Source organism: Hydra vulgaris, chromosome 01, assembly GCF_038396675.1.
Source record: "Hydra vulgaris chromosome 01, alternate assembly HydraT2T_AEP".
Taxonomy (NCBI): Eukaryota; Metazoa; Cnidaria; class Hydrozoa; order Anthoathecata; family Hydridae; genus Hydra; species Hydra vulgaris.
In genome coordinates, this window is record NC_088920.1 from 42391409 (window position 1) to 42406546 (window position 15138).

Genomic DNA, 15138 nt, shown 5'->3' on the forward strand with positions numbered 1-15138 from the left:
AAATCTATATATATATATTTGTATTATTATTATTATATTATAATGTATTATTATAATATAATAATAATAATACAAATACTCTTGTGCGTTTAAGAGTGCTCAATATTATTAAATAATAAAGCAATATTTATTTATTTATATAAAATGAATAAAATCAACTTTTGATGAAACTCTGAGTTTCGTGCCTTTCGGCAATCATCAGCCATTGTGTATTTTGTCACTTAAAAACTGTTTAAAAATTGCAAATTAAAATTACAATGGAACAAGTTCTGACGTTTCAAAAACAAAACAAAACAAAAACAAAAAAATGTCAAAGGCTTTAGTCCCCGGTGTCGAATAAGGATAGTAAAAATTTCTTTGAATGCCGTCACTTTGATATTATTTCATATCTTTTATTAAGTAAGTTTTCTCCTTTATATGATAATATATGAAATTTCTCTCGGAGACAAAGATTACAAACTTTTGATGCTTGATTATGGGGCTTACATTGTGCTATTATTTTCCATGTAACAACAGGTTTTATATTTTTCGATTTTAGCTTCCAATAAAATAATAGCACAATGTAAGCCCTACAATCAAGCATAAAAAGTTTGTAATCTTTGTCTCCGCGAGAAATTTCATATTATCATATAAAGGAGAAAACTTACTTAATAAAAGATATGAAATAATAACAAAGTGACGGCATTCAAAGAAATATTTACTATCCTTATTCGACACCGGGGACTAAAGCCTTTTACATCTTTTTGTTTTTGTAACGTCAGAACTCGTTTAATTTGTAATTTTTAAACAGTTTTTAAGTGATGAAATATACAATGGCTGATGATTGCCGAAAGGCATGAAACTCAGAGTTCCATTAAAAGGTGTTTTTATTCATTTTATATAAATAAAAAAAATTAATCTATATATATATATATATATATATATATATATATATATATATATATATAATGTTTTAACAATTTGTTATTTACAATAATGATTTCATCGCTGCATAATATAAAAAGTTTTTATATTTAACAAAAAAAGTTTTCCAATTCTGAGTCATCACTTGGTTGCCATTATCTCGGTTTAGAATCTTATTTTTTGTTTACAACATTGCAATCTGTCTATTTCAATAACCTCACAGATTTTTTTAGTATAGCTGGTATAGCTACCTAAAGTGTTTTGAGATTATTCCAATTAATTGTATCTTTGCAATGTTGTGCATGCTCAACAATTCCCAATCCAGTTTGTTTTAGTGGCATTGTTCAGCTTTTTTTTTTTTTCTTTCTAGTTTTTCTAGTTTTCTAGTTATCTAAAAAGTGCCACATGTACATTCAAATTGGTAAACTCCAGGGTAACTGTTTGGAGGTAGCTTTGACTTATTTTGGTTTAACAGGTTAAGTAAAGACCTTCCAAAATGAAAAACGGTTTATATACCAACTTTACCAAACTCATATCTGAGAATAAGACTTAATTTAGGAACCACGGAAGTATTATGGTATTATTTGTGTTAATTTGATGACAGTTTTTGGTTGGAATGGTTTGTAATGCTTAACAACGTAATGTTTAACAAGTCTTACCTGCCCCAATATAAGATCAGTTTATTGCCATAAACACTAGGGGGTTATGACCAAAAACATATATTACCAGAAAATATGTCATATAATATGTTAAAACTTATGTTTTTAAAACCTGCCATAAAATATTTGGTTTCATGAGTATTCTTCATTTTGATTGGTTTTTTTAAGAACAGCATTTATAACTATAAAAAAGTGTAATAAATATAGTTTAAATCCACTGCGTCCCTGTCAACATCCCACATCAACTTGCAAAGGCCTTGTTGAAGATTTATGAGTTGGATGATGAGAGATATTGAGAAAAGGATAAAGCAGCAATTTAAAACATGAGTAGTTTATTGATTATTATAACTCTAACTCAAAACCTTGAGAAGATGAATATTTAAAAATATAATAAAAAAAAGATTGATATATATATATATATATAAATATATATATATATATATATATATATATATATATATATATATATATATATATATATATATATATATATATATATATATATTCTTTTAACATCTTCGCTTCAAACAAGGCTGCAAGTAACCACTATTAGAGTTGGAAATTACTGGAAGAAAAAAGATGAAGATTGTAGAGCAACATAACAATTGACAGATGACATAAAAGATTGCGAATTATATGAATCAGGAAAGCAAGACGATGGAAGCAAATTCCAAAGAACTGATGTTCGAGGAAAAAAACTAGAGGAATACGAGTTTTTGGAGCCCTTAGGAACAGTCACAGAAAAAGGATGACACTTAATTGAATGATGAGTAACATGAGAATGAATTTTAGTAGATGGCACAAGAGACGCTAGCTCTTTAAAACAGTGCCCATTATAGTATTTGTAGAAAAGAGAAAGAGAAGCAACATTACAACAATGTGATAATGGTTGGAAGTTGGCTGCAAGAGCAGGTCAAACTATGTTTACAATGCATTTTTGCACCTTGTCTAAAATAGAAAGGGCATTAGTAGTTCTGCCCCAAATATAGCAACAGTATTCCATACAATGCCGGATTAGAGTTTTATAGAGTTAGAGAATAGAATCCGGAGTAAGAAATTTTTGAGCTTGATAAAGAGATGCAACCTTTGTGGATGCTAATTATGCAACGGATTCAATATACGGTTTCCAAGAAAGATCAAAAGTAAAAGTTAATCCTAGAAGATGAAGGGTAGATGACTCATTGAGTACATAATGGTTCATAAATATAAGAAGATCTAAATTATTGCGATAACAATTGGCTGAAAAAAATTGAGTTTTATCTGAATTAAAGTTCACCAGCTACTGTGAGCCCCATGCTGTAGCAGAAGTGAGATCCTTTTCAAGCTCAAATGCCCCCTCCAAGCAATCAGAGAGTGTTGGTTTCTTATCATGACAAGAATAAATAGTAATATCATCAGCGAACAATACCACCTTAGATGTGAAAATATCTGGAAGATTGTTAATGTAAAATAAAAAGAGTATAGGGCCAAGGATTGAACCTTGAGGAACCCCTGAAGTTACAGAATATGAAGAAGAGTGCTGTCTATTGAGGACAACTTTTATACAACAATTGGAAAGGTAGGATTCAATAAGATGTTACCAGATACACTGTAAGAAGAAAGTTTATGGAGAAGACCAGCATGCCAAACTTTAACATTAGCTTTAGAAATGTCAAGAGTGATGGCCTTACCTCTCCACCTTTATCTAATGCACGATAAAACCTATCGATTATTACTGTAAGCAAATCAGCTGTAGAACGAGAAGATCGAAATCCATATCGATGATCAGAAAGTAAGTTATTAGATTCAAGATGAGAGATTAAGTGTTTGTTAATTAAAGATTCAAAAAACTTGCTTATGATAGGAAGAAGACTAATGGGATGGTAGTTAGACAAATCAGATCGCTCTCCAGAATTTTTGAAAATAGGGATATGCCGCTTTCCAGCAGGCTTGAAAACAAGACTCTGATAAGCAGTTGCTGAATAGTTTTGAAAGTATAGACAAAAGCTCCGGAGAACACTTCTGCAAGACTATAACAGGTATATTGTCTGGACCACAAGCTGTAGAAGAGTCTAAGCAGGAAATCACTTTAGGTACAGAAGCTGGAGTGATACAAATGTCTCATATCGTGATCTTAGCTGACAACCATCAACACTAAGATCACAAGATGAGACAGCTGAACTCAAATTAGTCTCACAAAGAGCAAGTAGATCTGGTGTTGCAAGAGATAAGACTCAACAGAAGAAAAGTTACCTTGAAGACCGCGAATATTAGTGAATGATAGGTTTAGAGAACTTGGTGATGGCAATGGTTTTTTGTGTTTTATAGTTTTTGGTACTTTATTCATTTTAAAATTTGTTAAAAAACTTGACTCAAAGCATAGACAGTACACTGTTTAATAGCCCAAGCAATTGTCTCATTACTATTAATAAACCCTAAGCCATAACAAAAGGCTCCAAATGTGGCTTTGACAATGGCACTGTTAATACTTGGATATTTTTCAGCTATTGATGGAATCTGTCTCTCTGAGAGCTACCACAGAGTTCAGGAAACCTGACTACCAGCCGGCCTCAGAACCATAAAACTGACTTAAAGTTGTACCCACATTAGGAGATAGAATGAGTTGCCTAGTCATAAAAACAGAGACACAAGCAAAACCCATGCGTTGAGTCAAGATGATCCAGCATTTAACATCCTAAACTGGAAACAATGTATTATAAATACATCTGCGCCAGCCTAATAGATGAGGAAGGGGTGCGAGGCTGGTCAACAAATAGAATCTGTTTACCCTTTAAGCCTTTGCCTAGGAGGCCTTAGACAAGACAGTAGCCGGATGCATTTAACATCTGCCCAAGATGAGTATTTTTATCGAGACACCGTCTCTAGCCTTTACTCAACCAAGAGCCCCAAGTCAGGGAGTGCTTTAAGTCAGAGTTGGCTTCTCCTAGACTTTGCCTAAAGAGATGCATCCTACATGGCAGCAGGACATGAAGCAGATTGCACTGGGTTACATGTTACCATGTTACATGTTACTGGGTACAGTAACATGTACACATGTTACTATATATATGTGTATATATACTGATATATATGTATATATATATATATATATATATATATATATATATATATATATATATATATATATATATATATATATATATATGTACACATATACTGATATATATGTACATATATACTGATATATATGTACATATATACTGATATATATGTACATATATACTGATATATATGTACATATATACTGATATATATGTACATATATACTGATATATATATCAGGCCTTCTTAGGAGAGGCGTGCGATCGCACACCTTGTTTGTCCATACATAAAATAATTTTTTATGTGAGGACAAACAAGGTGTTTTTATGTTTAATATTATTTTTTAAAATAATATTAAACAAGCGGCTATACCAGTTGAAAATGAAATAAGTTCTTCAGAACATGAATTATCGGGTTCAGATGTACAATATCTAGAATCCAGTAAGTGATGACTGTTCTAACAATGATAGCATATCAGGTTCAGATAAAGAACATGTTGAATCCATGGACGATGGCTACTTTACTAATGATTGCAATTAAGTAATTTTGATTTATTAATTTTATTCATTGTTATTTTTAATGAGTTTTTATTACTTTTTTCCACATTAAAATCTTGTTAAAAACTCAAATAATATATTTTAATAATAAACAGCATTTTATTTACTTGTTCAAGTATTGAGAAATAATGTCGTAACAAAAACCTTTGTAAAAACTAAATTAAATAAAAAGTTTAATTAAATTTCTCAAGCATAAATAACTAATTAGTTTCTCTTTTTATTTTCGTTAAATTTTTATTAATTATAGTCTTTTTTTCTTTGACTTGTATAAAATTTTGTAACTGAAAATAACAACAACCCTAAAAAAAGAAAACGAAAACATAAATATTTTGAAACAAAATATGTAGAATTTTTTTTGTTACAAAAAAATATTTTTTTGTGACAATAATTTTTTTTTTAATTTATAAATTTTCTTTGCATTTAATTTCAATTTATTTTTTTTTAAGATTTTGTCTCCTTTTTTTAGTATTAATTTTTATGCTCTATGGATAAGTTCAGCTTTCCTGCAAAATATTGCCATGGTCAGTTTTCCTGAAAAAAATTTTTTATGCATGGACAAACAAGGCGTGTGACTACATGTCTTTCCTGGGAAAGCTTGATTATATATATATATATATATATATATATATATATATATATATATATATATAAAATTTTATATTTAATATCAACTGATTTATTTAGCTGTAGGTACAGTGAAGAGCATAGACTAGCTTTCTATGTACATTTCTCTGTACCTCCGATAATAAATTAAATCCCATAATTACCATGGATGTGTAGTGATGACCATTGCTGTGAAAGTTATACATCAATTAATTTGTTTAGCCATAGACGAAGTGAGTGTACATCAAATGACATATTTGGCTTTCGTAAGCAGTCTATTAATTAAATTCGTAAGCAGTCTATTAATTAAATTCGTAAGCAGCCTATTAATTAAATTCGTAAGCAGTCTATTAATTAAATTCGTAAGCAGTCTATTAATTAAATTCGTAAGCAGTCTATTAATTAAAAGAAAAGTCTTATTTTAGTTTTTCAAGATTTTAAGTTTTTTTAATCTTGAAATAAAGTTATGAGATAAAGTACACCAAGATTAATTTAATCATATATTTATAACTAATATATATATATATATATATATATATATATATATATATATATATATATATATATATATATATATATATATATATATATATATATATATATATATATATATATATATATATATATATATATATATATACACACATATAATTAACAATTTATACTTAATTGGAGCTTTATCTAATTAATAAACAAAGTAAACCTTTTCTGAAGCAAAAGAAATTGAATTTCCATCTTTGTTGTATATTTTACAAGTTAAAGTTGTACTTCCAAGGTCTACTCCAATAACATATGCCATTATATAATCATTTTCATTTTATTGACCTATAAAAGAATAAATAAATAGATAAATAAAATAATGGTTTTTAAGGTATCAAAAAATTGCAATGATTTACATTTTAATGAAAATTATTTCTAAAAGAAGCTTTTACTAAAAAATTGCAATAAAAAAATATAGATGACAAAAAACTAAAACTAACATTATATTATTTAATAATAAGAACTCAGTTATGCGGTGAAAAATGAATAACAAGTAAAAATCTATATAATTAACAAGTAAAAATCTAAGAAATCTTTATGTTTATTTTTAGATATGAATTGTGTTTCAAGTAAATTTAGCTATTAAATAACTAATATTTATAATGGTATCTTAACTTTTTATTCATATAATTTTTAGCAAAAAAATAACTTTTTAAGAAGTCTTCGCATTATTCGTACAGCAGATTACGAAGATCAAACCTAAAATGTCTTTTTGATGAAACATAATAGCAACATTGTAATTTTTCTAGTTCTTTATTTTTCAAACATGTTTTACATCATTTATAATGGGACTTCTTTATTGTTTCAAACATGTTTTACATCATCATGGCACTTCTTTATGAATAATAAGATCGATATTGGTTTTAATATCTTTAAGCAAACTTTCTCCAGTGACTTTTTCATTAGTAATTTGTGGCACACGATACGACACATATGGTTTCATCTTAAAAAATATAAACAATATATAAAATTTCTTTTTACCTACATAAATTAACTCATAATGCTATAAAACATTACTTGAAAGCCAGTTAAATCCGGGACAATAAATTCATGAACCTTTTTTGGTACTATTCGATATGCGCCTAAAAATATATTTAGCAAAACATTTACTAATTTTGAAATACATTTAGTAAAACATGTAATAATTTTAAAATAATTTAGCAAAACACATTTTTAAATATTTTAAAGAATTCTATTAGCTACTTATTGTCACTACTAATACAATGTTTCTTATCACTTCACTATAACACTATTTATTGCTTTTTTTCACTTCATTGCAATTCCATTGGTGGCTTGTTGTAACTTATTTACAAATCTAGTAGTCCCTTGTTGTCACATCGCTACATATCAACAATATCAATAATATAAGAAAATATCAACAAAGATATCAACAATATAAGTATACACGTATTTGATTTTATACTAACCTATTGTATTTCAGGTGTGGGTATACAAATTAATTGTATTAAGTTATTGTAGTTAATTGTATTATTATATTATGTTGTATTTAGAAAAGCAATCCAAAAAAATATGGAAAATACCTTTAAAAGCTTTTATATTCATTTAGTTTAATTTAACATTATTAAGTCTTATGTTCCACTACTGACATTTATTATTATATTATGCTGTATTTAGAAAAGCAATCCAAAAAAATATGGAAAACTAATAACTTAAAAGCTTTTATATTCATTTAGTTTCCACTACTGACATTTCTCCATTTTTTTTATATGACGTTTTCTCAATTTTTTTATATGATATTTTCTTCATTTTTTTATATAACAATACTTAAAAAAAGATTATCCCCATATTATTTTTTGTGGAGTTTTTGTTCAAGAATCAAGAGGCAAAAAAAAAGAAGCAAAATTTTATGGTAAGTATAAAAACTTTTTGTTTTTTAGTAAGAATCAAATTTTTTTAATTCATTGTAAAAAAATTAACATTTTAAAATAAAAATTTAAAAGAGGCATTTTTTTAAACCACAAAAGTTTACATATAAAAAAAGGTTTTAATTTATAAAATCTCTATAAAATTACACTTCTTTGGAGCCCATCTTGATATACTTTAAAAAAAAAAATATTTTTAGCAACATATAGCAGTCACCATGTTATTAGGTATCCATGTGTTAGTCACCATGTTGTTAGGACATGACTTTAAGAAATTGACACTTTTAATTGGCATTTTCTGCTTAAACATATATTTAATCCTCTTATTGTAGCATGGGTAATATAAATTAACAATAAAATATTTTTAGTAATATCCTTAGTCTCACATAAATCTCTATAGATATGTTTCTATCACTGTAGGTTTATGTCTCACCACTGTAGATTTATCTCCATCACTGTAAATTTATACTTCACCACTGAAGAATTATATCATACTACTGTAGATTTATGTCTCACTATTGTAGCTTTATTTCTCACCACTGTAGATTTATGTTTCATCACTGTAGATTTATACCACACCACTGTAGATTTACGTCTCACTAATGTAGATTTATACCTCACCATTGTAGATTTATGTCTCACTAATGTAGATTTGTTTTTCTATCACTGTAAATCTATGTCTCTACCATTGTAGATTTAGACCTCACCACTGTAGAGTTATGTCTCTGTCACTCTAGATTAATACTTCGTTACTGTAGATTACTGTATTTTATTTGTGTTGAATGATATTAAAGAGTAACAAAAAGCACGAGAAAATTATATGAATACCAATGAAAACAAAAAACTGAATAGTTCAAATGAGAATTAAACCTTAATATACTTATATACTTGACTAAAATCAAGTGAAAAACTTTTATTGTATACTTTTATTGACTGCATCGGTAGCAACAGAAAAATAAAAATAACACAGATGAATAACAAAAATTACCCAGTTGTAATCTTACCAAATTTAGTATTGAAACCTGGATTTCGAACTCCGCGACCTATATAGTTAAAAACATATAAATATCATCATCACTGGTAATAATAATAATAATAAATATCACCAATAGTAATAACCATTATAAAAATTTAGCTGTAGATAAAAAACCATAAACCAATCATAAACAAAAAATTTGAAACTAACTTAAACATTTATTTTCTAAAAAAAAAAACAAAAAAAAAAAATTATTGGAACAGCACCTTTGTAAAAATTTTTGTTTCCATGTTTACCAGTCATCACTCTACGTGTAGCACCGAATAAAAGATTAGTTAATTGCATAGCAAAATTCTTATAAATACAAATAATCTTTTTAAGTGTATATTTACTATATAATACCAAAATTAATTATTACTTATTTCATGATAAAATGTTTCTTATAGAAAATATACACAAACAAAAACAAAAACATAAAAATAAGGTAGAATTTCATGATAAAATTTTTCTAATAAAAAACTTATGCAAAAAAAAACAAAAACAAAAACAGAAAAAAAGGTAGAAAAAATAATTATAACTTCTTTAATTGACATAATATCTGAATTTAACAATTTACATTTTTAAATTATTAATTATAAAATTTCACACACAAAAAAAATTGTTACAAGCAAATAAATTTGAATATAGCTAATATAAATATTTGCAATAAAATCCTTGATAATTATTTTATTTATTCTGTTCAATTTTGATTAACAAAACTTCTACGATACATATATACAGCATGTGTCAAAACATTTGGTAATTTATTGATAAAAAGTTGCAAAAATTAATGCATTGAATTTATTCACTTAGTCGATTTAAATGCAATTTATACATGAGATAAACAAAGTAGATTGCTAAGCATTTTCCAAAAATATCATCATGTGGTATCCAGTGTATCAGATTATCATCATGTGATATCTAGTGTATCAGATTATCATTATGTGGTATCCAGTGTATCAAATTCCAGCATTTTTTTTCTAAAAAAAAAAGTTTAATAATGAGCAAAAGCTTGCATATAAATGAAAAGAAGAATTTTTATCAAAAAAAAATTAACACCTTGCTTTAATTCTATCACATCGAGGACAAAAACCTTTTGCAAAACAGCTGCGATGGTAACAAGTTTTACATTCTAAATACCACAAAGGATTTCTTTAAAGTGATACAACATAAGAATAAAAAAATGTCATGAGAATAAAACATATCTCAAAAGATATCCTTTATCAAAACAAACCTCAAAAGATATCCTTTATCTTTGCTTATAAGACATTTTAATTGCAAAATGATTTAGTTGTTAAAAATGTGCACTAAAAATTTGACCTTTATTTTTAAAAACCTGAAGTTTCTAGGTAAAATTCTACCCCTACCACATAAAATTCTAGCCTACCCATTAACCACTCCCCTTCACTACTCCCAATCTGAAACTCTACCATATTAAGAATGCATTCTACCATATTAAGAATGCTACACCATATTGTAAGTTCTCTAATATTAAAACTTATATGTAATTTAAAAAACTAAACCATAAAAAACTTCTTTTGTATTTATTTGAAAATTTTTGCTTGTATTTGAAACTTGTTAACTTTATGTGCGTTTAATAACTGTGAAAGACAATAAATTTAAACATTCTATATGAACAAAAATAAATATACAAAAAAAACATTTGAAAAACATTTTTTAAATGAACTGAAAAAAAAACAACTTTTTCTCGGACCCATGAACTTAATGCATGTATACAAATTGAAATATCTATGAAAAGCCAATGACTGAAAAAGTTGGACACCCAAGATATGAAATGGTTAAAATATTTTTGATGTTTATGAACCTATAACTAAATAGAACTCGATGGGTCGATCCAATATTTTTAGTCGTTAACTTGATATTTTAACTTTAGCACATATACAAAGTCCATGGGTCCTGAGAAAAAGTTTAATTTTTACTTTTATAGAATAATTACAGCAATGCGTACATGAATTGACTGATTTAGCTGTAGTTGCAGTAGAGTATGCATAAATCGACTAACTTAAATAGGGATAGACGCAGTGGTTAAATTACACAAGACTTTTAGGTGAAATAGTCAAAATAATTAATAATAACTTATGTTTAAATATGTTTAAATAGGCTACAACTTTGAAAAAATTAGTTGCATACAACTAATTTTTTCTAAGCATACCTATTATTAAATAAAAGATGAAATTAAAAAAAAAAAAGGAGAGATAAGCTCACCTAGTTTTTCATTAAGGTTAAATTAAAATAGAAAAACTATTGAATTTTTACTAGTATTTTTACAGTTTTTATTATTACTTTTAATATAACAGTTTTTATTATTACTTTTAATATAACAGTTTTTATTATTACTTTTAATATAACAGTTTTTATTATTACACTACTTTTAATATAACTATCTATAATATATATTAGTCTTACTAAAAACAAGCTATCAAGGAGTTGTTAACTCACAATTTTTTTGTTAAGATGCCTTAATGTCATTATGATCTCAAAACTGTGCTTATCCACCAATTGCTAATTCTTATTATTTGGACTGTTGAGAAAACATTAACTTTTGTATTTTGTTTTTCTTTTTAATTCCTAACTTTAAAAACTTTTCTTATATTATAAATTTTTGGTTTCTATAACTTTTCAAGTATTTTATATTTTCGCCTTTAATTTCACGCATTAATTTTTTACCTTTAATTTCACGCATTAATTTTTCACCTTTAATTTCACGCATTAATTTTTCGCCTTTAATTTCACTCGATAATTTTTCGCCTTTAACTAAAGATCTAATTTTATATTGCATTTACCATTTTTTCTTTCTCTATTTTTGTATTGCTTTTTTGAAAATATTGGTAATTTATAAACTTTGGGTGTGGCTGGTTATTGAGTATTTTTAGAGCTCTTTCTTGAAAATCAAAAAAATTAAAAAAAAAACAAACATAAAATTAAAAAAACTGACCTTTACATATTTCTACTTTTTGTAACTCAAATGGATATAAAACATCATCCCCATTCTTACAAAATTCACAAACAAAACCTTTAGCTGAACACAACTGCAAAAAAACCATAAAAATTTATTGTGATGCAACCAATTATTTTTAATATGGAAACTAATAAAAGATAACTTCTATTTTTAATAAAGGTTATTATTGCATAAACATTGGGTAATATTTATAACTGCAAATGCAAATGAAAAAAATAACTATACCTGACATGAAACTTTTATATGCTGAACAGCATTCATTACAATAGTTTTGAGCTTGGTTTGCAACTCTCCACTCTTTGTCTAAATAATAGCTTTACAATCTTTTTTTTGAACCTATTTTTACTTGCGTTTTTTTTTTTACTTATTTTATAAAATTTTTTTACTTATTTACTTAATTAATAATAATATAAACTATAAAAATATTTATGTTATATATATACATATATATATATATATATATATATATATATATATATATATATATATATATTTGTTACAAATTAAATAATATAAATAATAATATTATTATATAATACTGTATGTACAATTTTAGACGTATTTATAATATATAAATTATATAATACATGGAGTACAAAAGTATACAGCAGTAAAAAATTTCGAGTTTTTTTGTCATAACTTATTGTCTTTTTATTAAAAATACTAAAGTAACCAATTAAAACAGAGTATTGTTAAAGAGCAAGAAAACAGTTGACAGAAGACTTAAAAAATTGTAGGTAGTTAAAAAGTCAATACCCATCAATACACAAGGAAAGAAACTAGATGTGTTTAAAAGATGCATGAAGAAACAGATACAGTAAAAGGATGCAACTTTGCTGAATGCCAAGTCAAGCAAGAATAAATTTTGGTTGAGAAAACTAGAGATGATAGATTGTTTGAAACAGTGGCTCGAGCTTGGCAGATTAGGTCCAACTACATTTACAAATCATTTTTGGACCTTCTCTAGAAGTAAAAGAGCACCATTAAAAGAAACTATGATAACAGTATTCCATACAGGGAGGAAAAAGAAATTAGAGGAGGTAGGGAATGGAATCAGAAGTGCAAAAATGACAAGCACGATAGAGAGAAGCAAACTCAACAGATATTTAATTTTTCAATCGATTGTATATATGGTTTCCATGAAAAGGCAGTAATGAACAATAATCTAAGAAGACATCAAGTAAAATATGGACATCTTTGGTTCATAAACGTAAAAACCAAAGTTATTTTAGTAAATAAATGAGTTTTATGGAGTTAAAATTAACAAGCTAATGCAATCCCCAGGGTGTTACAGAAGAGAGATTAGATTCAAGATCAGGTGCCTGTACTAACCGATCAAAAATATTTGTCAAGGCAAGTGTATAAATTTGGGTCATGAGCAAATAGAGCCACTAAAGATGGTCAGGAAGATCATTAATATAGATAAAAAACAATACCGAACCAAGACACCTAATGTACAATAGAACCTTTTAATAGTTTTAACAGAAAGCTGACTTTCCGTTTTAACAGCTGGAAAGTCAGCTGTAAAACGAGAAGATCAAACTATAGATTGTCAGAGAGTTATTCTCAAAATGATGACTTTTTTATTGACAATTTATTGACACAAAGACCTTGCTAATAATAGAAAGAAGAAACTCGCATGTTAACTGCAGCAGCAATTCTAAAATCAACTTATATGGATGATAGTATTGACTCTGTTCCAAATAAGAAGATAGGCATTGAATTACATAAGCAAATAGCTACAGTCTAGAGTTGTGCTGAAATGCACGCATGTAAATAGTTGTCAAACTATAAGATAGTATTAAAAAAGATTCCCGCTAAAAACAGATCTCAGGAAGTGTTTGGATGTTACAGTAATCATAGTATTCATAGTAAACCAAATTTTTAAACTTAAAATTACACTCCACATTGCTTTTATAAAGTTTACATTTTTATTAAGCATTACACAAATAAGACAAAAAATATATATATCCTTTTTTATATAAATAATTTCTTTAAACTTATAAATTTTCTAATAAATTGTTAACTGTTGCTAGTGTTGGCGAGAGCAAAAGCTCTCTAAAGCTCTTTCTCTCGCCAACTTTCTGCTAAGACCTTATATATATATATATATATATATATATATATATATATATATATATATATACACACACACATATATATATATACATACATATATATTATATATATATATACATCCGCAGAGGCCTATATATATATATATATATATATATATATATATATATATATATATATATATATATATATATATATATATATATATATATATATATATATATATTTATATATATGTATATATATATGTATATATATATATATATATAACATATATATATATATATATATATATATATATATATATATATATATATATATATATATATATATATATATATATATATATATATTTATATAAATAATTTCTTTAAACTTTCTAAAATTGTTAACTGTTACTAGTGTGGGCGAGAGCAAGAGCTCTCTAAAGCTCTTGCTTTCTGCCGAGGCCTTATTATATATATATATATATATATAGATATATATATATATATATATATATATATATATATATATATATATATATATATATATATATATATATGTATATATATATATATATATATATACACATACATATATATTATATATATTTATATATATCCGCAGAGGCCTATATATATATATATATATATATACATACATATATATATATATATATATATATATATATATATATATATATATATATATATATATATGTATATATATATATATATATATATATATATATATATATATATATATATATATATATATATATATATATATATATATATATATATATATATAGATAGATAGATAGATATATATATATATATAGATAGATATAGATAAACTACATATTGGCTACACATAAAAGGTAATAAAAGCAAAAACT

General features: G+C 25.9%; 3 protein-coding genes across 4 annotated transcripts in view; all 3 read right to left on the bottom strand.

The window, feature by feature from the left end:
• LOC100203089 (putative glycerol kinase 5) overlaps positions 1-7133 on the bottom strand; it is a 45657-nt gene extending 38524 nt beyond the window's left edge. Inside the window, exons 1-2 of the mRNA XM_065788220.1 lie at positions 7004-7133; positions 6468-6589 (exon numbers count right to left, since the gene is read on the bottom strand). Coding sequence (XP_065644292.1) covers positions 6468-6563 — 96 coding nt within the window. The 5' untranslated portion in view covers positions 6564-6589; positions 7004-7133. The remainder of the gene's footprint in view (positions 1-6467; positions 6590-7003) is intronic.
• Positions 7039-9586, bottom strand: LOC101238115 (large ribosomal subunit protein mL41A). The gene is made up of 4 exons (XM_065788221.1): positions 9430-9586; positions 9192-9230; positions 7322-7386; positions 7039-7247 (listed from the first exon to the last, which is right to left on the bottom strand). The coding sequence occupies exons 1-4, from the start codon at positions 9506-9508 to the stop codon at positions 7128-7130; spliced, it is 303 nt and encodes a 100-aa protein (XP_065644293.1). The 5' UTR covers positions 9509-9586; the 3' UTR covers positions 7039-7127.
• A 158-nt stretch (positions 9587-9744) lies between these two features.
• The window catches only part of LOC100210216 (run domain Beclin-1-interacting and cysteine-rich domain-containing protein), a 48046-nt gene continuing 42652 nt past the window's right edge, over positions 9745-15138 (bottom strand). For both annotated transcript variants that reach the window (XM_065788218.1, XM_065788219.1), the window contains 4 exons: positions 12408-12485; positions 12159-12252; positions 10262-10334; positions 9745-10182 (listed from right to left, as the gene is read on the bottom strand). In XM_065788218.1, coding sequence (XP_065644290.1) covers positions 10143-10182; positions 10262-10334; positions 12159-12252; positions 12408-12485 — 285 coding nt within the window. In that variant the 3' untranslated portion in view covers positions 9745-10142. The remainder of the gene's footprint in view (positions 10183-10261; positions 10335-12158; positions 12253-12407; positions 12486-15138) is intronic.

Bases quoted from the DNA above. Each gene is read 5' to 3' on its own strand.
- LOC101238115 (XM_065788221.1), bottom strand. From the start codon at position 9,508: ATGCAATTAACTAATCTTTTATTCGGTGCTACACGTAGAGTGATGACT. The intron at 7,387-9,191 runs GTAAGATTACAA...ATATATTTTTAG, and splicing joins AGGTTTCAATACTAAATTTG to GCGCATATCGAATAGTACCA. The intron at 7,248-7,321 runs GTAATGTTTTAT...ATATTTTTTAAG, and splicing joins CGGATTTAACTGGCTTTCAA to ATGAAACCATATGTGTCGTA.